Source organism: Ochlerotatus camptorhynchus, unplaced genomic scaffold (genome assembly GCF_037179485.1).
Source record: "Ochlerotatus camptorhynchus isolate MF236.1 unplaced genomic scaffold, CSIRO-AGI_Acam_v1.1 ptg000196l, whole genome shotgun sequence".
NCBI classification, from domain to species: Eukaryota; Metazoa; Arthropoda; class Insecta; order Diptera; family Culicidae; genus Ochlerotatus; species Ochlerotatus camptorhynchus.
In genome coordinates this window covers 3,728,877-3,751,687 of record NW_027040686.1, presented here as the reverse complement: position 1 = coordinate 3,751,687, position 22,811 = coordinate 3,728,877, and the positions used below count along the sequence as shown (strand labels likewise).

The 22,811-nt window shown below is 38.2% G+C and overlaps 1 protein-coding gene across 5 annotated transcripts in view; it reads right to left on the bottom strand.

Moving 5' to 3' along the window:
• Window positions 1-22,811, bottom strand: part of Rbp6 (RNA-binding protein 6) — a 1,960,266-nt gene that overhangs the window by 141,529 nt on the left and 1,795,926 nt on the right. For 4 of the 5 annotated variants that reach the window (XM_065223773.1, XM_065223775.1, XM_065223776.1 and 1 more), the window contains 2 exons: window positions 20,950-21,032; window positions 6,521-6,605 (listed from right to left, as the gene is read on the bottom strand). In XM_065223773.1, coding sequence (XP_065079845.1) covers window positions 6,521-6,605; window positions 20,950-21,032 — 168 coding nt within the window. Of the gene's footprint in view, window positions 1-6,520; window positions 6,606-20,932; window positions 21,033-22,811 lie in introns of all 5 variants that reach the window. The other variant, XM_065223778.1, reaches the window with a different exon arrangement.

Here is a 22,811-nt window from a genome sequence, read left to right as displayed (position 1 = left end):
TTACCGCATCAGGTCTCGTTTGTTCCGTATGAAATTGCGGCCAGTTTTCATCGATGCTGGTGGGGATGAAGTCCGCAAATGTATCTTGAAATTCGGTTTTGGAAATTATTTCTTTGGTTAATCCAACCCAGAACAACAAAAAGTAACGGTACGGATTATGATTAGCGAATTAAAATCCGAAGTAATGGCCGTAATGAACACATCATGAAGTCTATTCAGAGTCTGCCCTTAATTGTGTATGGGAGTAGAAGTGCATTAACCTAAACATTTAGTTGAATGTTCTAAATTTGCGAATAATTTGTAAAGTTATTCAGAGATTGGCATGGTATTAAGAATTAAATCTTCTTTAGGAACTGATTGATTTTAAAAGGAAGATAGATATGCATCGAATTTTTGCCCAAGTCCCTTAATCATCAAATTTCAATTACCATGTTAGCACGTTGTAATTCCTCAGTGCTGCCAGTGTTTAAGCATGAGATCTATTTTTTCATCATCATCTGAAATTTTTTATAAGATACATTTAAAATGCTGGATCTTCATACTGGCTTGAATTGGTTGAAATTAAGTTTTATGACACTCCTTAGCGTCATCCCAGAAGTTTCTTAAAGCCCTTTTCAGAATTCCCGTAGAATAATCGGAGAAATCTGTGCTGGACAACGTAAGAATTCTTATCCGAAATCAGGCATGATGAAACTTCTCAAATAAAAGCATGCCCTGTGAGTAAGGCAGGCCTCATCGCAAGTGAGTGGCAGTTGAGATGAACAAGAAGCAATCCGAAATTATATCGTGTGAGTATTGGAAAACTCAAGCGAGAGGATGATATGGCATTTGAAAGGTTCCGGTTAAAGGTGTATTCAGACCTGAGTGAGCTTGGAGTGCGTGGGACGGGATTTACGTTGTTAACACTCCGAACACGATGCCTCCGGTAAAACGTGTAACGGAGAATTGGAAATGTTTGATAACTCATTGCTGAGCTATTTATCGCTAGACTTCAACAGATTTGAAATTTGTCAATAAATGGCTGAGCTATGATTTTTCAAACATTGCACGTTTGCCGTTACACATTTTACCGGAGGCTTCGTGTTCGGAGTGTTAAGAGAGAGGGAGTGAGAAAACTACTTATTGTCTCTCTCATACCAATATATTAGCTCAGCTCCGCTCATGCACGCTTTGGTCTGAATACACTTTAACGTTGTATATAAATCGGGCCACAAAATGGTGAGTGACAATTTGGAAGGAGCGATATACCTAGCTCCGGTCCTCACAAGTTCCTACCTCACGCCTCCACGAGTCATATGATCATAAAAGACTGCCAGCTGAAACATGGACACAGCTGGTTAGCGTAGCTTGGGCAATGTTGTCAATTCGACAATAGCAGAGTGAAGAGGTGCGACGCGAACACTGGCGCGGTAACCATAGCACGGTGATAGAGGAAATGCTTCGCCAACCCGAGCGTCTGTTCACCATGGAGGTGCGGCTCAAACAGCGTCTGACTGGCATCCAGCGGCTGAATAAGAAATGCTCTTCCCCGGCAGCTACATCTAAGATGGCAGCCCTATCACGGCGGATAGGAGACCTTAGGCCAACCACCAACTGTCTCTGAAACCTTTACAATTGTTACAGAAACCAACAGAGAAAGACATCGCTGTACATCTTTTAAAAGAGCGAGAGAACAGTATTAGTTGTCACTTTCATACCAATGCAAATCTAGCTCAGCGTTGCCATATATACCGATTTATCGGTATTTATACCTATTTCCGAACTTGATACCGATATACAGAAAAAGGTTTCTCAGAATACCGATTCTTGAAAGTTTATACCGATTTACACCGATTTTTTTTATAATCAAAATGATCATTGCCTGCTCGTGCTGAACTGTCAGAGGAAACTATTGTGAGAGACTTTTATCTTTTCGAATATCTCAAATTATTTAGTCTGCTCAAAAATTACTCATCTTTAAAAATGTCTTATGCTTGATCCTCTTTCGACTATTGTTTCTATTTCCTCTCAATTCTTGGCTACTCAGGAATTGAAAAAAAGCTGATGGATCATCCCAGCCATACCTGGGAATTGGGAAATACTTTTATTCAGTGAATAAATAGATCGATTAAAATGTCAGTTATTTAACTTCCTGAAGGATACTTAATCTCCCTAGGAAGTTTCATCCAACTTTCCCCTGGTATTTTCTTCCTCCTTACCCCGTAAGTTATTTTCCGATTCTTAGCGGAAAGTTACATCGACTTCCCTTGGAGGCTTAATTCAAAAGGTTCTTCCGTCTTCTCCCGTCGGCTTTTTCAACTTTCCCGGAACTTCAGTATGCTTCCAGCATTTTAATGCGGTTCCATTAGCTTCAAGAAAACTGCAGGAACTTTTAAGAAGTTCTTAAGGGGGGAGTACATTTTGATTTTTCAAAAAAATGCATTTTCTCGAAACGGGGTTTTTCAAACTGGCGTGGGAAATAACTCTAACCAGTTATCATCAAATTTGGATATCGCCTAGGTTTTCTTGTTCAGAATTAAATTGCTTAGAAATACGTATCCACATTTTCGATTTTGTCAAAAATGGATTTTCAATCCACGATTTTGTAAGCATTTTTAGGGTGAAAAAATGAACTTTTTTTTACTAAGGCCACAACTTTTGAAAAAAATAATATAAAAAAATCGGAATACGTATTTCTAGCCCAAATTTCATTACTAATCAGGATTTTTGTTCGATTTATGCTCCAGGATCACATGTAAAGGAGTATTTTCCCACGCCGTTTTCCGACTTCCGCGCGAGCCACGGGGAGACACCAATCGAGTTCAAAAAAATACAAATTATAGTTCGAAGGATGACTAATAAATGGGTTGTAACATATTTGTCCTCCCTGAGTGTTTTATTGCTTAAAAAAATTAACGAAAATGCCTTACTTTTTGGACGTTCAAAGTGTACTACCCCCTTAAAGTTCAGAAAAGTTCAGACTTTTGGGTAAGCTTTAATAGCTGTAAGGGTAATCTCCGATACATTTAAGCCAGCTTCAATAACTTCTGTTCAAGTTCAAACATCCGGGAATTTCAGGAAAGTTAACAGAACTCCAATGAGCTTAAGAAAATATCAGTAATATTTTGGAATTTCAAGTCCAAAGAACTTCAGGAAAATTTGATGGTTTTCAGGACAGTTTCATTCGTCTCGGGTAGATTCAGAACATCGGAACAGATTGATTAATTTCAAAGAAAACTCTCGGGGAATTTTAGAAAACTTCAGCAATGCTCCGAGAGGTTCATGAAAATTTTAGAAACGTAATAGAAGTAACATGATCATTAGAAAAAAAAAGAATAAAGAAAACTTTAGGGAAAGTTTGAAGGAGACCTTCACAGAAGATTTGTGATTTCCAGAAGTTTCATTATAATCAGGAAAGTTTCAGGTACTTCTAGGCAAGGTTGCAAATACTCATTTCAGCTCAAATAATGTTTTTCGGAATAATTAAACTAAAAGATGGTATGATGGCATGTTTTACTTGTAACTTACAAGAAGAGGTTACAAAGTATGCGTTTGAAACATAAAACCTGTTAATTTTGCTTTCTACGAGTCACAATCAGCGATTTTCTGATCGCTGAGTGAGTGCGTCAGTGAGTGAGTGAGTGTGTGAAAAATCGCTGATTGTGACTCTCATGAATTGAAATAAACAGGTTTAATATGTCAAACACATTCTTTGCAACCTCTTCTTGTATCCTGCCAATTCAAAATATGATCATGGCATCTAATAATTTCATAATTAATAAAAACATTGTTTTAGCTGAAATGAGAATTTGCAACCTTGCTTCTAGGATGATCAGAGAACTACAAATAAGCACCATTAACTTCAGGAAAATTGCAAGAACTTTCAAAAAGTTCCGAGGAATTATGGGATATTCCGAAGTGCTTTTTTATGAATTACAGAAAAATTGCTGGATCATTAGAACATGTACGAAACTTCAGGAAATTTTGTGCTAACATCCCCAAGCAATCTCTTTTTTAGAATTTTTGATTAACTTTGCCTTGAATTTGCTTTTGACTGTTCCGTAAGCCATCTGGCCTCCAGTTTTCTCCAGAAGTTTCTCCCAATTTCAATTTCTCCATGAGATTTATTCCGCCTTTGCCAGGAAGGTCAATTAAACTTCTACCAAATTTATCTATAGAATTCTCCTAGAAGTTTCTTTCGTCTTCCTTTGGAAGTTTCTTCATTAGTCATTCTCCGAAGGTGTGTTTTCCTACATCTATTGGAAGGATTTTCTGAGCTGAAAATGGCTACTTCTGGAATATGTCTCCGATTTCTGAAGCTTTTCTGGTTTCCTCTGGATGTGTCATCCGACTTCTTCCTTGGAAGCTCCCCGGATGTCTTTCCGACTTTACTTAGAACTTTCTTCAAACTTCCTCCAGAATAGCTTATTTATTCATTCACTGGAAGTTTTTTCGGCTTTCTTCAGAAGCTATTTCAAACATTCCCTGGAAATTTCTACCGACTTCTTCTGATGAGCAAATTTTCCGTTTTTATTCCAAAAGTTTGAATTTCCGCCTTCAAAATAGTGTTTATTTTCTAATTTAATTATTCTTATTTAACTGAAATAGTAAATACAGATAAATACCGTGTTTTTAACATTTGATACCGATACATCGATACAATCTGGCATCGCTGATCTAGCTCCACTCCACTCATGCAAGCTCAGGCCTGATTACACCTTAAAGGTGTATTCAGATCTGAGCGTGTATTAGCAGAGCAGAGCAAATTTTGCGTTGGAATGAGAGAGACAACTATTACTTCTCTCGCTCTGGTACCTTCGCAAAATCTTGCCACGCGCGTGAAATATCGCTCAGGACGGAATTCACGGTGGTTTCTCAAACTTCAAAAATCGTTACTCAAAAATTGAGTAAAATTAACTTAAAAGCTTCTAATTTCATCAAAATAAACACGTTGTGACATTCTGCATACGAAATTTATTGCCGTAGCTTTTATTCACTTTTGATATCCGCCACATTTCGCAAGAAAACTTCCATTTCATTCGCGAACAAAGAAATCGAACAAATCGCTGCCTTGAAAGCATCGAATCGAATCATTTCATTTTGTTATTAGTGTAATGCTTCAGGGGCAACCATTCCGAGAAGACTTCGCCCCCCCCCCCTCTTCCACACCTGAAAAAGGTAAAAATGAAGAAGAGTCGAAAAATGGAAAGACCATCAACCAAAACACTGCTGGTGTTGGTGGCCCTCCAACGGCCCCATTCGCGTAAGGCTTCTACACGAGTCTCAGAAGAAGGTAGAATGAAGCTCAAGAAAATGATTAAAAAAGTTTTCCACTTCACCGATTCATCAACAGCCATCGACCGCGCGGTGGAGCAAAAAAAAAAGCAAATCCCAACCCAGACCCTGACCTGTCCGTATAGGATTCCGGCAAATGGTTCCCGGTTTTACTTGGGCAAAAGTTTCTCGCTACCGGATAAACAAACTTCACCAACCAAAATAATCGAAATCTAAATTAACTTCATTCGGAAGAAGCAACTACCAACCACCACCACCACCGACGCTATTTGCGGTGTTAATCCTTGATATGAAGAGGTGAGATGTGGAACTACACTGCGACTAACTGCGAAAATGGGAATGTCTCTTTTTTTTATTTTGGCTTCGACATTGTGAAGTAAGTTCCTGTATTCTTCTTTGTTTCAGTTTTAGTATCTATCTATCCCCGCCGTTCAACTACATACTCGGGGATCAACTACCTTTTGCTTGAGTATACTTTTACTACCGGTTCTTCAAACTACGTGGCGTTGCAGTCTTTCCAGTTACGAGTTTTGTTCATTGGTTCTTTGCTTTTGCAAACCGAAATTCATTCTACTCTAGTAAGGAAAATTCAAACCTAACAGACTGTGTGTGAGTTCTACTCAGGGTAACACAAAACCTAGTCGTTTACTGATATGAGTGGGTGGGTATCTATAAACTAATTGGAATCCACATCTTTACTGGGGTCTTTGGACTTGAATGATGGTGGTAGTTGGTGGTCAGAGACCAAGAGCCGCTGCCTGCAGGGGATAGAGTGCGGACAGGTCAATGCCCTGCGAGGCTGCGAGGAGTTCTCCAATGGGATAGGTTAGGGTAGCGGTGGCTCGTTGCTGGTTGTGGACAACCTGCGGATGATGTCTCATGGATGCGGCCGCAGCATTTGCTGCAATCAACCGCTTGTATGTTAGATCCAACAGGGACTGCGAGTTGGCATACTGAATGATCGAAGGGGAACCGGCTGCTGCCGAGAGGGGCAGAATGTGGGTGGTGGTTGCTGCAGCAGCGGCGGCAGCGGCTGCAGCTGCCGCCGCTTGCTGGTTCGTGATCGTAGCGGGCAATGGGTAAGGAGCATAGCGTAACGAGGCTGCTGCGGCCGCTGCGGCAGCTCCATGTGCGGCGACGTTGGCATTGGATGGGCCCGGCCCGATGCCACCGGTGGCGCTGGACAGGGCACTGGCGGCGGAGGCCGCATTGGACGGACCGGGACCACTATATACTACAAACTCACCGTATGTCCCACGTCCGGCGGTGCGCGTTTTCGCCAGGTTCGCTGGAAGCATCACTTCTTTGGGCTGGGCTTTTTTGCATTCGACCTGTTTTGGAAGGGGGGTTGAAGAGAAATTTTAGTACTTAGGAAATGTTATAATATGTATTTAGGTAGCAGACAGTGGGTTTTGAGCAAACAGTCCTGATTTGCAGGATCAGACTGCTATAATTCAAACCCAAGTAACATTGCAGGTTTTATTGAAGATTTGAAGCACTCTTCAGGCATGCTCCATAGTCTTCAAGAGCGTGATAAAACCAACAATGTTACTTGGAAATACTTCTTCTAAGGAAGACCGGATAGACAGTAATTATTGGATATTTAAAAAAAAGCAATTCCCTTTAGTCCATAATTAAATTCCTCTGACTGGTTTTTGTAGCTGTCCAGATAGTGATGCAGCCGAATAGAAAACATCAGAAAACGAGAGTTAATTTAATTTATTTAAAAATTCCAGGCAATTTGTTTATTAGAAATATGATTTTTGAACCAAGATGACATTTGATCGATGGTTTCAAGGCTTTGAACACTATTAGTAAACTATCAATCATTGACTTCAACAAGGAAATCTGGTAGTTAGTTCATAAAGGCTGACTAAAAGTAAATTGGTATGCCCCTCGCGCGCCGCCAGCACGCCGGGAATCTAAAATCTTTGACAATGGTTTGTTTAAACGTTTATAGAGAACAACTGGTGCAAGTTTGATCAAAGTAGTCGATCGCGTTCAAAAATAACGTCAAATGGAACTCGAAAGAAGAAAAAATATTGTACACAAACACCTGACGGATTTCACGCCAACTCATCCAGTGGTTGGCAGCACCCTCTCAGAACCTTATGGAACTTTGTGGGTGTGGAGACTTAGCAATTTTAAGCAACTTTGCGTACTTATTTTTTTCAAAATTTATCTCGCCTAACATTTGATAAGGGTCAAAGTTTTTTGTCGATTTTTTTTTCAAATCGATATAGCTTAAAAATGACAAGCCCTACAAAAAAGTGATGTATGGCGAACTTTTATCAAATAATCTGAAATTTTATAAAAAAATTTAAATAAAATAAAAAATTGGTTTCTACACTCTAAAAAAATATATTTAAAAATTAAAAGTCATTTTCCCAAAAATGGTACCCCTCAGATTTGCTTGATATTTTTTCTCATGAAAGGCAATATAATTACCTAACTTTTCTTCATACATCGCAAAGTGGGCGCTTTTAAGGAAAAAAAGTTGTTCGAACAACAACTTTTTCATGTTAATTTTTTTTAGCGTGTTTCACTCAAAGTCGAATAGTAATACGCGCACAACCTTATTAAAATTCGATTAAACTTTATGGGTATACTTTTCGATAATCTGGGCGAAATCTAGCCTAACATTTGAAAAGGGTACAGAGAAGTTACCTGCAAATCGTCCAATAAGAGTTCAGAACAAAACGTTCTAATGAGGAACAGCCATCTCAGCATGGTTTGCACTTTCCTGTGATGGATTGTATTATAATATATGCATACACTCTATCCAACTTCTATAAAACCACCCTCAAATTGTTCCAAATCAACAGGTAAACTAAGTAAAAATCACTTAGTATGTTTTATTCATGAAAAGATTTCAATTCATGTATTTGTGATTAATTTAATTAGAAAAATAATCATTCATTTATTTTTATGTATTAGGTGTGTCCATTAGTAAGCAATATGCATATATGTTTATACCTCATCTCTCAAGTGAATACATATAATAGCGCAGGTAACTTAACGATTATTTAAGGCATGCCTAAAATAATCGTTAAGTTACCTGCTATATAGCAGTTATATAACAACGCATGTAGTCACATGAGAGATATAAGGTATAAACTTAAAGCACCGCAGTCTGTTTCTACCGACATAATCTAATATTTAAGTTTGGTGATATCACAACAATGCTCATAGTTGCTGTAGTGCATAGTTGTTGAAAGTGTAGTGCTGCATAGTTGTTGAAACGAAAAAGTGTTTATATATACAACAATGGAAAAATCTGCTGAATTGATTATTAAAAGGGTGCAATGTAGTGCCAACATAAACAATCCCAATTGCAGCCGCAATAATTTACGTAATTTATCATCAAGTCTCATAAAGAAAATACATTCATGGGGCTTTGATCATCAATTGGATGTAACAATGCGTATTTGTGAATCGTGTCGTGGAATTTTAGTGCACAATAGGACACCAATAGGATGGAAAAGAATCAAGCCATGCTCGGAAGTTTGAAGAGCCGCAACCATCAACAAGTCATCAGCAATCAGAACATCAGGAATTTGATGATACACTAGGTAAATAATAATAACTTTAACTGTTTCAACTGTGTGGTTTAAGGATTGTACATCGAAGATACAACTTCATTTTCAACATTTTTTTAGAGCACGAGCTGGATGAACCGCTTATCGTACAAATTTGATCGATTGGTAGGCCAACCTCGGTGAACAATCTATCAAATTTTCACGACTGTACGATATGCGGTTTATGCAGCTCGTGCTCCACAAACATGGGGAAAATTCAGATGCGGCTTCGATGTACCGTAAACGGGGATGTCTTTGATAATGGAGGTAACTTTGATAATGCAGCTAATCCAAAAAGTTATGACTTAATGCTCTTCGTATTCATTATTTTGGAAGGGAACATCGGTTTCCTATCCAAAATATTGCGTACGATGTGCCTTAAGTCATAAATTTTTGACTTAGCTGCATTACTAAAGTTACCCCTATTATCAAAACCACCCCCGTTCATGGTACTATCACCTTAACAGCGTTATATATTAATGTGTGGTAATATTTTTTTTTCTTTTCTTTAATTTTACAGATACAGATCCATCGCTAGAATCAATCCCATCAGCGGATCAGATCCAAGGTCCATATAATGTGGAACAATTCAATTGTATAGCTTCAACCTTACAGTTATCACCAATTTCATCGAGAAGTATGAGAAGTATGAATTATCGTGTTCAAAAATCTGCAGAGATCACAAAGGCAGTGCGTAAAAATATATTTGGGATGGATTCAGACGATGTCAACAAATCAAATGATTTTGACGAAATGATCATGCAGTTAAAGGAGAAATTTAATTTGCCTTCTACGAGTACAAATGACAAATTAAAAGTGTTATCAGTGCTCCCTAAATCATGGTCAGTGAATCAAATAGTTAATGAGTTTAATGCACCCCATCATACAGTGAAACAGATGAAAAGGCTAGTCAGAGAACAAGGTATTCTTTGTAGTAAGAAAGCAAGAAGTGGTCATGGATTTAATGATACTGAAAAACAAATTGTTTTAAATTTCTTTGACAGTGATGATATTAGTAGGCCTATGCCAGGAAGTAATGATTATGTTTCTGAATATCGAAATGGATATAAAGAGCATGTTCAGAAACGTTTATTGATGATGTCTCTTAAAGAGGCTTTTATGATTTTTGAAGAGAAATACAAAAGTGTTAAAATCGGATTTACTTCGTTCACTCAGCTCCGACCAAAGCATTGCATAATGTATGTGTCTGTACTATACATGAAAATGTTAAATTGATTATTAATAGTGTAAAATTTGATTCATATAAAGAAATTGCAGACAAAATACTTTGCAGTAGTCCTATTAGAACCATAGATTGTTTTTATCGTACATGTGAAGAATGCATTTCCACAGATAGTATCGTGAGGGAACTTACATCAGTATTAGAAGCAGATGATATGGAAGAAGTTTTATTTCAACAGTGGTTGACTACCGACCGTTGTAATTTGGAAACTATTATTAAACCTGCAGATGAGTTTGTTCAATATTTGACGGAAAAAGTTGAAAAGCTCATAACCCATGATTTTATTCATAAAGAGCAATCATCTTACCTAAGTAATAAAAAAAAATTCTCTTCAAAACGGTGAAATTTTAGTGATTTGCGACTTTTATGAAAATTATTCATTTATTATTCAAAACTCAGCACAGGGGTATCATTGGAACAATAATCAAGCTACGATACATCCTTTCGAAATTTACTACATAAAAGAAATCAAGTTGGAAAATTTAAGCTTTATTATTATTTCAGAAGTATTGACCCATGATACAATAGCAGTTCAATTATTTATATCAAAATTGTTAGATTTCATTAAACAATCTATTAGTTTCACAAAAATTACTTTCATGTCAGATAGAGCAGCGGCTCATTACAAAAATAAAAAGAATTTTGCCAGTTTGTGCAACTTCAAGTCCAAGTATGGATTGGAAGCAGAATGGCACTTCTTCGCAACGTCTCATGGGAAAGGCGCATGTGACGCAATTGGAGGAACTCTCAAACGAATGGCAAAGAGAGCAAGTCTTGCTCGAGATTATGGAAACACAATCACAACTCCACAAGAACTGTATGACTGGGCAGTTAAACAAACAGACACAAGCATAACAAAATTGAACTTCTGCTTCATATCAAATGATCAATACACAAAGATGTCCGATGAACTCAAGGAGCTGTTCAGTCATGTAAAAACTATACCTGGTACACAAAAATTTCATTGTTTTGTACCTATTTCTCAAAACATAATTTCTACTAAGCGATTTTCACATTCAAAGGAAACTCCGAAAAATTTCACTCTGTTTCCGATAGACTAATAATCAATGAAAAACTCAAATTATGTATGGAGAATTATAGGAAAATAAATTATGCACTAAACAAAAACACTAGAGTTTTCATTTATTAAAACACCATTCGAAATGCAGGAAAATCCTCTGTATTAGGCCCTTTCAAATGTTAGGCTAGATTTTTGTTTTAAGCACGCCCAGATTATCAAAAGGTCAAAATCTTTATGCTCATTAAGTTTCAACGGATTTTAATAAGGTTGTGCGCGTATTACTATTCGACTTTGAGTGAAACACCCTAAAAAAAAAATTAACATGAAAAAGTTGTTGTTCGAACAACTTTTTTTCCTTAAAAGCGTCCACTTTGCGATGTATGAAGAAAAGTTAGGTAATTATATTGCCTTTCATGAGAAAAAATATCAAGCAAATCTGAGGGGTACCATTTTTGGGAAAATGACTTTTAATTTTTAAATATATTTTTTTAGAGTGTAGAAACCGATTTTTTATTTTATTTAAATTTTTTTTTATAAAATTTCAGATTATTTGCTAAAAGTTCGCCATACATCACTATTTTGTAGGGCTTGTCATTTTTAAGCTATATCGATTTGAAAAAAAAAATCGACAAAAAACTTTGACCCTTATCAAATGTTAGGCGAGATAAATTTTGAAAAAAATAAGTACTCAAAGTTGCTTAAAATTGCTAAGTCTCCACACCCACAAAGTTTCATAAGGTTCTGAGAGGGTGCTGCCAACTCCGAAGACGAGTTGGCGTGAAATCCGTCACTTGGAAAATCCGGAGTGTTCCGGTTCCAAGCTGGCTAAAGTGCTGAAAATGCCGAAAACAACAGTTTGTAGAGTGCTCAAAACCTACAAGGAAACCCTGAGTGTGGAAAGGAATCAGCGGACCTACGAAAAAACTGGAACCAGGGATCGTAAGCTGCTCAGCAAGGCGTTAAAGCCGACCCCGGTCTTTCGCTCCGAGATGTGGGTAGAAGGTACAACGTCAATTTTCAAACGGTGCGGAACATCTTTGCCAGGGAAGAATGCAAGTTGTACATAGCCAGTAAACATCCGAATCAGAACATGAAGCAGAATTCCATGGTAGGAAAACGTGCAAGACTCTTGTATTTGACGAAAAACAAGGGCTACACTTTGATCAATGACGAAACATACGTCAAACCCTTTTTTCTAGCAGCTTCCCGGTCAACAGTTTTTCATCGCGACTGAACGCGGGGATGTACCGGGAAGATTCAAGTTCGTGTTTGCCGACAAGTTCGCGGAGAAGGCCATTATTTGGCAAGCGATTTGCAGTTGTGGCCTGAAAACGGAACCATTCGTCACATCCTCGACGATGACATCCCAAGTTTACTTCGAAGAATGCCTGAAAAAGCGTGTATTGCCGTTCATCCACAAGCATAGGGGCAAAGTCATTTTATGGCCCGATTTGGCCAGCTGCCACTACTCCATCGCGACTTCGACGAAGCGGTTGGGCAGTCAAGAACATCCAGCAAATGCAGGCAAAATGTAAGGAATTTGCTAATTCCGTGCCGTTTCCACTCTGTGGGCCCTGATGGGCTCCATCAAGAGGAAGGTTAGAGATTTCGTTCGAACTGGAGAAATGTAACCTTCTAATGCTGTTTCTTTGAAGTTTGAATTAAAGTACTGTTAAGCAACAATTAATGGACTTTTTAAACTTATTAAATCACGAATTACAGGTCTTTTTGTGCGAACTAATTTACTTTTAGTCAGCCTTTATGTAGGGGAAGAATCCATTAGGGATTACAATTTTCCATCAGTACTGCACCCTGTTATGCTTTTTTTTTCTCTAGATTGGTAATACCATGCGAAAACCTAAAATCCGTGTTTCATGGCTTGCTGCGTTGTTCTATGGGACGCACTTGCCATGAGCGGCAGTATAATACCCTGTTCTCATTACGCTCTATATCACGTAATATAGCGAGATGATATCGATCCTTAGTAGAATGCTTGTCACAAAACGGTTGTGGCAACTTCTATACAACTTATATCAGTCATAAACAAGTTGCTGCAACTTATTGTGAGGGAAATGTGCTACTCGGGATATCAAATGGATGTGTTCACACTACGCTAGCGTGATATAGCATGACGTTCATACCAAAACATAAACAAAAAAATTATGCTTCAGAATCACTTGAAACAAAACAGAAATGCGATCAATGCGAACTTTTAATAGCAAATTCGTTTATTATTCAGTTCCAACCTGGATCGGGTATCAAAATTGGGTCTGCTTGATTTCTGACAAACGTCAGTTTGCTCGTTTGTTTTTTTAAAACCTAGCTCAGGTTGAAGTTCACACTGACAAAAAGTTCGGTTTCGCACTGGGTTGGAACTGATGTTAACCTCGATAGTAAACGAATTCGCTATGAGTGTTATTTAACTATAATATTTACCATTTATGTGCTAGTAATACATAATAACAGGATGTTTGTAGCATAGTGAAAAATCTCTAATTATTCTTGTTGTGCAATACAACCGATTCAACGAAAATGTGTTTCTGAATTAATCATTATTATTATTTATTTGAATCGAATTCTAATCATAATATCAAATCTCCGGAGTTCAGTGAATAAGTGATAATTCATTACCGATTGCAAAGCATTTTTAACATGACGTGACTGAATGATCATTTAGAAAATTAGCAAAACTACTGGTGTCCAGGATATCTGAAATATGTGGAGTAAATAGGACTGACGTGGACAACGTGGAAGACTTACACAGTACATTATCAGCTTTAGCTATGAGCTGAAACTGTGATAGATTTCTGACTATGCCTTTTGATTTCCCTGTGGATTCCGACGAGGGTTCCGATCATGCTTTCATGCCTTCATATTATAATGATAAACAACTTATCTAACCTGGGGCATCAGCTTGACAACTCCTGTGGCATCTTGAAATGTTTTGTTCCACCCTTAATTAGTGGTATTTTTAATCCAAATTTATAGACTAGCCAAAGTAAAATAAATCAAGTCAAAATAGACCGAACTTTGTGTCAATACAAACGTCTGTATGTTGTTAACCTGGAAGGTAAAACTTGAACTTCTCAGAAAAAAAATTCGGGAAAGATCAAGCTTTTTCTGAGGATTTAATAGAACCGAAGTTTGGCATAACTAGCGGTAGATTTCATTCAACATTACGACCCAACATCAAGCATTTTCAAGAGTTATTAAAAAACTCTTGCTCTTTTTTATTAACTCTTTATTTGTTTTAAATTTAAAATAAATTACATTTCATTTTAACCTGGGTGCTTCAGTTACTACAGTAACTTACCAGCCTTAATTGTTATGATATATATCTAAGTGTTTTTACATTGTTCATGTCTTGGCAATTCAGTATTTTAAACAGGTTTTTTAACCTGCATGTCAGTATAACAATTGATATCTTAAAACTAAAAACTAAAACTAAATCTTATCTAAGTATAAAGAGAATTAATTGTTGCAATTGAGGATTGCAACGATTTTTGCCTGAAATTATTAATTATTTTGTTGGACATTTGTTCTAAAGTCTCACCATTCGAAATTCTATGTACTTCAGTAGTACTGTACCAGGGACGCAACTTCAAAATCATTTTCAGAACTTTGTTTTGAATCCTTTGAAGTGCTTTTTTTCCTGGTAGTGCAACAACAAGACCATATTGGCACAGCGTAAAGCATGGCCGGTCTAAAAACTTGTTTAAATATTAGAAGTTTATTCGACAGGCAAAGTTTGGATTTCCTGTTTATAAGAGGATACAAACATTTTATATATTTGTTACATTTGGCTTGAATGCTTTCAATGTGATCTTTAAAAGTTTATTTTTGGTCAAGTATTAATCCAAGATATTTCACTTGGTTTGACCAGGAAATTGGAATTCTGTTCATAGTGACTATGTGACTACTACTAGGTTTCAAAAACGAAGCTTTAGGCTTATGTGGAAATATTATAAGTTGAGTTTTGGAAGCGTTGGGAGAAATCTTCCATTTTTGTAAATAAGAAGAGAAAATATCTAAACTTTTCTGCAGTCTGCTGCAAATAACACGAAGACTTCTTCCTTTAGCGGAAATGCCTGTGTCATCAGCGAACAAAGATTTGTGGCAACCCTGAGGCAAATCAGGGAGGTCCGAAGTGAAAATGTTATACAATATAGGCCCAAGAATGCTACCCTGAGGAACTCCTGCACTAATAGGTAGTCGATTGGATTTGGAATTTTGGTAATTTACCTGCAGAGTTATGTCAGTTAAATAATTCTGAACTAATTTCATAATGTAAAGTGGAAAATTAAACTTTTTCAATTTAGCAATCAAAACTTCATGCCAGACACTGTCGAATGCTTTTTCTATGTCTAGAAGAGCAACTCTAGTTGAGTGGCCTTCAGATTTGTTTGAACAAATTAACTTGGTAACTCTTAAGAGTTGATGAGTAGTTGAATGCCCATGGTGAAATCCAAACTGCTCATCTGCAAAAATTGAGTTCGTATTGAGGTGAAGCATCATTCTATTTAAAATTATCTTTTCAAAAAGTTTACTTATTGAAGAAAGCAAACTTATTGGACGATAGCTAGAAGCTTCAGCTGGATTTTTATCCGGCTTCAAAATTGGAACAACTTTTGCATTTTTCCATTTATCAGGAAAGTATGCCAAATGGAAACATCTGTTAAATAATTTTACCAAGAAAGACAAGGTACTCTCTGGGAGTTTTTTGATGAGGATATAGAAAATTCCATCATCACCTGGAGCTTTCATATTTTGAAACTTTTTAGTTATAGACCTTACTTCGTCCAAATCAGTCCCCCAGGAATCATCAAAAATATTTTCCCGAGAGAAAGTATTCCGAAAATCCCGAGCAACCTGATTCTCAATAGGACTAGTAAGACCCAAATTGAAATTATGGGAACTATCGAATTGCTTAGCAAGTTTCTGAGGTTTTTCCAAATTTGTGATCAAAATTTTACCACCTTCTTTAAGCGCTGGAATAGGCTTTTGAGGTTTTTTCAAAATTTTTGTGAGTTTCCAAAAGGGTTTGGAACTCGGGTCTAATTTAGAAACATTATTTTCAAAAGTTTTGTTCCTCAGGGCAGAGAATCGCTTTTTAATTTGTTTTTGCAAATCCCGCCAGATAACTTTCAGGGCAGGATCGCGTGTTCTTTGATATTGTCTCCTACGGACATTTTTTAAGACGGATCAATAGCTGAAGATCGTCGTCAATTATAATTTAATCGAATTTAACCTCGCATTTTGGTACTGAGGCAGCTCTTGCTTCAACTATAGAAGTAGTCAGATATTCAAGAGCATAATTAATTTCATCTTTGGTTTGCAAAGGAATGTTTGGATCGAAGTTATATTCCATAAATGTTCGATATTGCTCCCAATCAGCTCTATGGTAATTGAAAGTAGAGCTGTTGGGATTACAAATTATTTCTTGGGATATTTCAAAAGTTACTGGAAGGTGATCAGAACCAAAGTCAGCATGGATAACCAATCGGCTACAAAGTTGACATGAATCAGTTAACACCAAATCAATAGTTGAGGGATTTCTTGCAGAAGAAAAGCATGTTGGGCTGTTTGGATATTGAATAGTGTAATAACCTGCAAAACAATCATCAAACAGAATATTACCATTGGAATTGCTTCAAGCATTATTCTATGAGCGGTGTTTTGCATTAAAATCACCAATAATGAAGAATTTAGATCTATGACGGGTAAGTTTCTGAAGGTCACCCTTGAGAAAATTCTTTTGCTGACCTACGCATTGGAATGGCAAATAGGCAGCTTTAAACGTAAGTTGTCCAAATTTAGTTTCAACAGAAACTCCCAAAGTTTCAAAAACTTTTGTTTCAAATGAAGAAAGAATTTTATGTTTGATTCGTCTATGAACAATGATGGCAACGCCACCACAGGGTCCATCAAGACGATCATTTCTATAAATTAAATCATTTGAGTCCTTCTTAACCTTATGGTCAGGTTTATGGAACGTTTCAGTTATAACGGAAAAATGCACGTTATGAACTCTCAAAAAGTTGAATTGCTCGTCTTCATTATCTTTAAGAGATCGAGCATTCCAATTTAAAATATTTAAAGCTTTAAAATCCATTACTGAATTTTAAAGTCATGACAATATTATTAGCAAATTTTACTCCAGTTTGAATAGCATCAAACATGAAGTTAGATTTAAGAATATCAGAAATCATGTCAATTAATGAATTCTGTAAAAAATCCATTTTAGGGGCAGTAATGCTTCCTAAGTCAAAATTGTCAAAATTTCCGTTAGAACGTTGGTTAGTATTTTGATTTCTACCCGTTGCAATAGCAGCATAGGTAGCTCCATTAAATCGCTGAACATTGTTAGCAGCAAGAGGAGTAGGTATATATGAAACATTTGAAGCAGGGGTGATATTTGTACCTACGGGTACGAATGTAGAATTTGTTCCTCGCTGACCGTTGTTAACAGCAGAGGAATTTGTACCTGTACACTAAAAAAATCTGAATTTTACTCGTGATGTAAACATCCATGCATGTAAACATTCATGCATGTAAACTTCCTTTTCACGTAAACTAGCAGCTTGCAAGAAATGTTGCAAACAAAGGTGGAAAGTTGCATACAATATATGGAATATTGCATGACATGTCTCATAAATTTACACGATTTATTATGTAAATTTGTATTTATTTATGACGCTCCATTTATGTGCATCATAGTAACGGAAATTTACACTACTTTTTTTTAGCTGTGTGGTTGGAAACGTGGAGCGTTTCCTACCTGACGGTTAGAATGAGATTGTAGGATCGCTTTGCGAGTCTTACATTCCCAAAAATTGGATTTGTGGTTTTCACCACAATTTGAACATTTAAATTTCTTAGGATCTTCCTTCACAGGACAGCCATCCTTTGCGTGAGAGGAATCACCACAATTCATGCATTTAGCTGGCATGTAGCAATTTTTAGATCCGTGACCCCATCCCTGGCACTTACGGCACTGAGTGAGGTTTTGGAAATTTCCTCCAGTCTTCCTGAAGTGTTCCCACTTCACTCGGACATTGAGTATAAGGCTAGCTTTTTCTAAGGCCTTAAGGTTGTTTAGTTCACTAGACTTGAAGTGAACTAAATAAAAATCATTAGAAATCCCGTTGCCCGAATCGCCAGGACGGGATTTCATTTTCATTTTGATTACTTGGAGTGGCACAACTCCAAGTAATTTTGCCAGTTCATCTTTGATCTGATCCAGGGATTCACCACTGGGCAGTCCTTTCATGACAACCTTGAACACACGTTCAGTTTTGGTGTCGTAAGTAAAAAATTTGTGCTTCTGCTCAGTAAGATACTTGAGAAGACATTTAAATCCGTTCAAGGTTTCAGCCAATACACGGCATTCACCCCGACGTCCAATTTGTAGTGAAAACTTAACTTTCACGAAATTCAAAAGTTCCATGCGAAGAGCATGGAAATCGGAAGTGGTTATCACAATAGGGAGAATCTTTTCCTTCTTGGCATTAAGCCGGGAAGGTTTACTAGAATTTTTCTTGGATGATGGATCATTCTCATCATCCGTGAGCAAATCAAATTGATTACTCAAATTAATTTCATCAGAAGGGGGATAAAGAGTTTGCCCCTTTCTTTTGCGTTTAGGCGCCATGGCGGCAGTAAATTTTTATCCAAATCAACTTCCAAGCAGATTACTATAAGAATCTGAAGGATCGAAGAGGAATTTTCCAAATCGATATCCAAGAAGGATTACCTCGGGTAGGGTCCAAACAAGGATCGAAGAGGAATAAGAGTTGAACAAGGTAGAAATTTTTTACAGGTTGAGCACTGAAAAGTGCTGTTTAAATTTGTTGTAGCTTTAGGTAGTAGTAACACTTCCTTAAGAAAAAAGCAAATAGATCCGCACGGCAAGAGAGCACGATGCGGACGGTCAAAACTCTTGCTTATGACACTCTTCCGACCGCATGATAATGTGCATGGTAGGTAGTGAAATCGGTACTGGACTGACTGAGGAGAAGAATTTCCTCTGACAGCTTCCTGGGTTCAGTGTTCATGGACAAGAGCACAAGGTGTTACGTCTCAAGAAAAGTTCATACGGTCTGAAGCAGGCTGCGAGGTCTTGGAACCAGAAACTGCATCCGGAGCTACTACGGCTAGGCTTCAAGTGGTGCAATTCCGATCCATGTCTATATTTGAAGAAAGAAGATAGCCTATTGTGCTTCATTTTTGTATACGGCGACCTCATAATCGCCAGCAGGGACAAGCATATCATTGAGGGAACGACCGAAGGACTACAGAAAAACTTCAACATGTCTTCGATTGGCGTTGACGGCGAGTCTGTAGCTCTTTACTCCTACGTAAAATCCCGTACACATACGTCAGACTGTGTGTGAAACATGGCGGCCTTTGTGGTATCTCTTCACTCCACCGAAAATTTCCATTCTGTTAATTTTTGTTAGAGGAGACAATTTTTCAACAATGCCGTCAACGGCAATGGGCGATATACACTGGTATCACTGGAAGGGTGATTTCTTCTTGAATCAGAAGTGGAACATTGATTAAATCGTTAAATCAAACGGGTAGGAGGATGCCAAGATGAAGAAAATCCCTTTGGACCAGGGATACATCAAGGAAGAAGATGGGAAGCTGCTACCGAACAACAATAGCTACCAGAAGCTAGTTGGTCTAAGAGATGAACTCTATAATAAATAAAAAAAAAAACCAGTTGGTCAGTTGCTATTTGTGTCGGTCATTACAAGGCCGCTCATATCGGCAACGGTTTTCATCGTCACTAGGAAAACGAGCTGCCCTACACAAACCGACAGGAACGAGCTCACGCGGGTAGCTTGCTACCTGAATGGAACCAGGACCACTGGTTACGAGTAAGCAGTAACTACGAACAGAAAGGCCTGATCAGTTTCTCGGACGCGGATGGGGCCGAACGCATAGAAGAGCGAATCTCCAACACCGGATTAAATTCAATGGTGGTACCATCAGCTGGGCATGCAGGAAATAATCCTGTGTCATTATCCACCACAGAGGCAGAATGCGTGGCGCTCTCCGAAGCCACACAGGAGATATTTTGACTCAAGCGTTTGTTACGTGATCTCGGCGCAGAACAGCAGAATCCCTTTATCTACGAAGACAACCAGAGTGCACTAAAAATGCTGGAATCTGGAAAATTCAGCGGCAGACAAATAATAAAGGTGAGATCCAGTTCGTCTATTACCCAACCGAGCTAATGACTGTTGATCTGCTGACGAAACCAATAGGAGGGATCCGGATGGCCAAGCTTCGGGTGATGAGCGGATTGGAAGTCCAATGTTGAGAAGTTTTCACGGATCGTAGCAACACCGTGGACCTCAACCAGATCGAAGCAATATATAAGTTTTCTCTGTAGCTTTCAAACTTCATCGTTCACTACTAAAGCCGTGTTTCCTTCAAGTTCCCTAAATGTTAATCAATGATAACACTAATAACTCTACTCTATCATGGCCTGGTTGCCAGCCGCTGCTTTTCAAATGTTTATCAAGTACGGAACATGATATGAGCTATATCAAGCACTGTTCGTGATATAGGTTGACAGGTCGTTTATATGGGATATCAAGTAATATAGAACGTGATATAGTTGCTATATCACGAATCGCTCTATATCACTTGATACAGAGCGTAATGAGAACAGGGTATAAGAATGAACAGCAACAGTCTTAAATCTACGACCACCGGAAGTCATATCAGAACATAATGAAAACAGTAAAATAACTGAAAAAAAAAACATTTGCTCAAATACCAACTGCCACCGGATTTCAAATCTACCAAAATAAGAAACTCACCATTTTGTTATTGATTTCGTGGAAGTGGATTTCGCAAACTTTGTCCACTACGTCTTCGCTCTGAAATGTGACGAATCCAAAGCCTGCAAAAAAAGAGAGAGAACGGGAAAAACTTAAATTAGTTCCTTGCTTTCACACCTTCATCACCAGTCATCAGCGTCGGAACTTGATTCGTAATAAGAAAAAATAAAAAATAAACTCCCCCGCTTCGGAAAAACAACAACTTTAATGATTGTTAATGATGTCACTTTCCAACTATAGTTGGTACCTCTACTCTGCCGAAGGTTTGCGCTCTCGGAACCGGAAGGAGGTGTCCCAGGGACAAGTTTTTTCCTGCAGTTCGAAAGCATCGTCACCGGGGTAGTTATCACTTTATTTAGAGAGTTTGTGTCAGTTCCTCTGGGCGGGGACGGGAGCCCGGTTCCGATGTTTATCGAACTACTTAGAAAGTAATTTTATGCAAGCGAAGAGGGAAGCGTTTTTTCACTGTCGTGCAAGGTTCAAAGAACTTTTCCGCTAATGTGACGATTGTTTGTCTTCCGGGATGGGAGAGTTTGCTTTGGTGCCGAAATATTCCAAGGAATTCTTCTGCCTCTGCATAGGAAGCTAAGCAATCATAATCTGATATACACGCTTCCATCCACGTATGCTTTCGAGCGGAAAACAGCTTCAGCTGGCACCAACTTGCCCTGCAATACTGGGAACACAATACACAATTTATTTGACCGGTTTTGGAAAACTTGTGCAAACACTCCGACGCAAGCTTTTCACAGTCGAAATCACTCTTCCGTTCATAATTGTCTCCAAACAGAATGGCTTTATGTTTTGTTGCTCACTTTGTTTGTGTCCTCCGGCAACCGCCAGAGCTACCGAACTCCGACGACATCGATTTCAGTTCAGAATCCCATACACGATCGAGTCATACGAGAGAAATCCACATAACAAGCGACCAATATCGTCAAAGTGAATAACACCCAACACGCTTACCAAGGTTCGACAGGGGCGTGTGCAGATTCCTTTGAGACCCGTACCTGAGTACACCATTGAGCAAACCGTAGTTGAGTTTCCCCATCCGGAGTTCAATTCAGGGAAAACTTTTTCCCATGCAAGCCTTCACACTTCCAGCAGGTGGCAGCAGTAGCAGTTTGAAGTCCCCCTTTTAAATCGCCCCGCAACACACACAACACACATACGATAGTATTGCTCCATTGCAAGCATAAAAGAGACCGACACGTGCACAAACATTTTTTCCGAATGGAAAAATTTCCATAAAAGCTTTTGTTAAATTATTTTACTATTACTTCTTATCTTGATGAAAATGTGCTCTCCGTACACCCCGGCCCAGGCGTTTTGTATTGTGTTGTCATCGTTTGTCGCTCGTTTCGTCTTCCAGGACCAATTCGAACAGTCAGTCAGTCAGTCAGGCAGTGTGTTCTCCTTTTGAACACGTTGAGTTGAGCTCGATCAAACGGACACAGGCAGGCTGGCATCAGGGTGGGTGAAGAAGGTGGTGTCACACATACGTTCACTCGCATGCTCGTCCTTCTCTGATGGTCTTCCATATGAAAATTGCTTTTATCAACAATAAAATGTGTGTATTTTTATAAAGATTCTTGTTTCTGCGCTCAGCTTTTCTTTGTTTGTTCTTTTCGCGCGCACACACCGCCGCAAATACCTCGCAAGCTCAATGAGCGAAACGCAAACCTGGACTTGGGGACTGTCGGGGGTGGGGGATAGCAAAATGGGATTCTGTTCCCCTTTTAGATGGTCCTAGAAAAAAAAATAACATACGAGACGGGCACGAAATGGGAAAATTGTAGCATTTCTTTTTAAAACGATTGTGTGTTGCCGGGCGCAAGTGG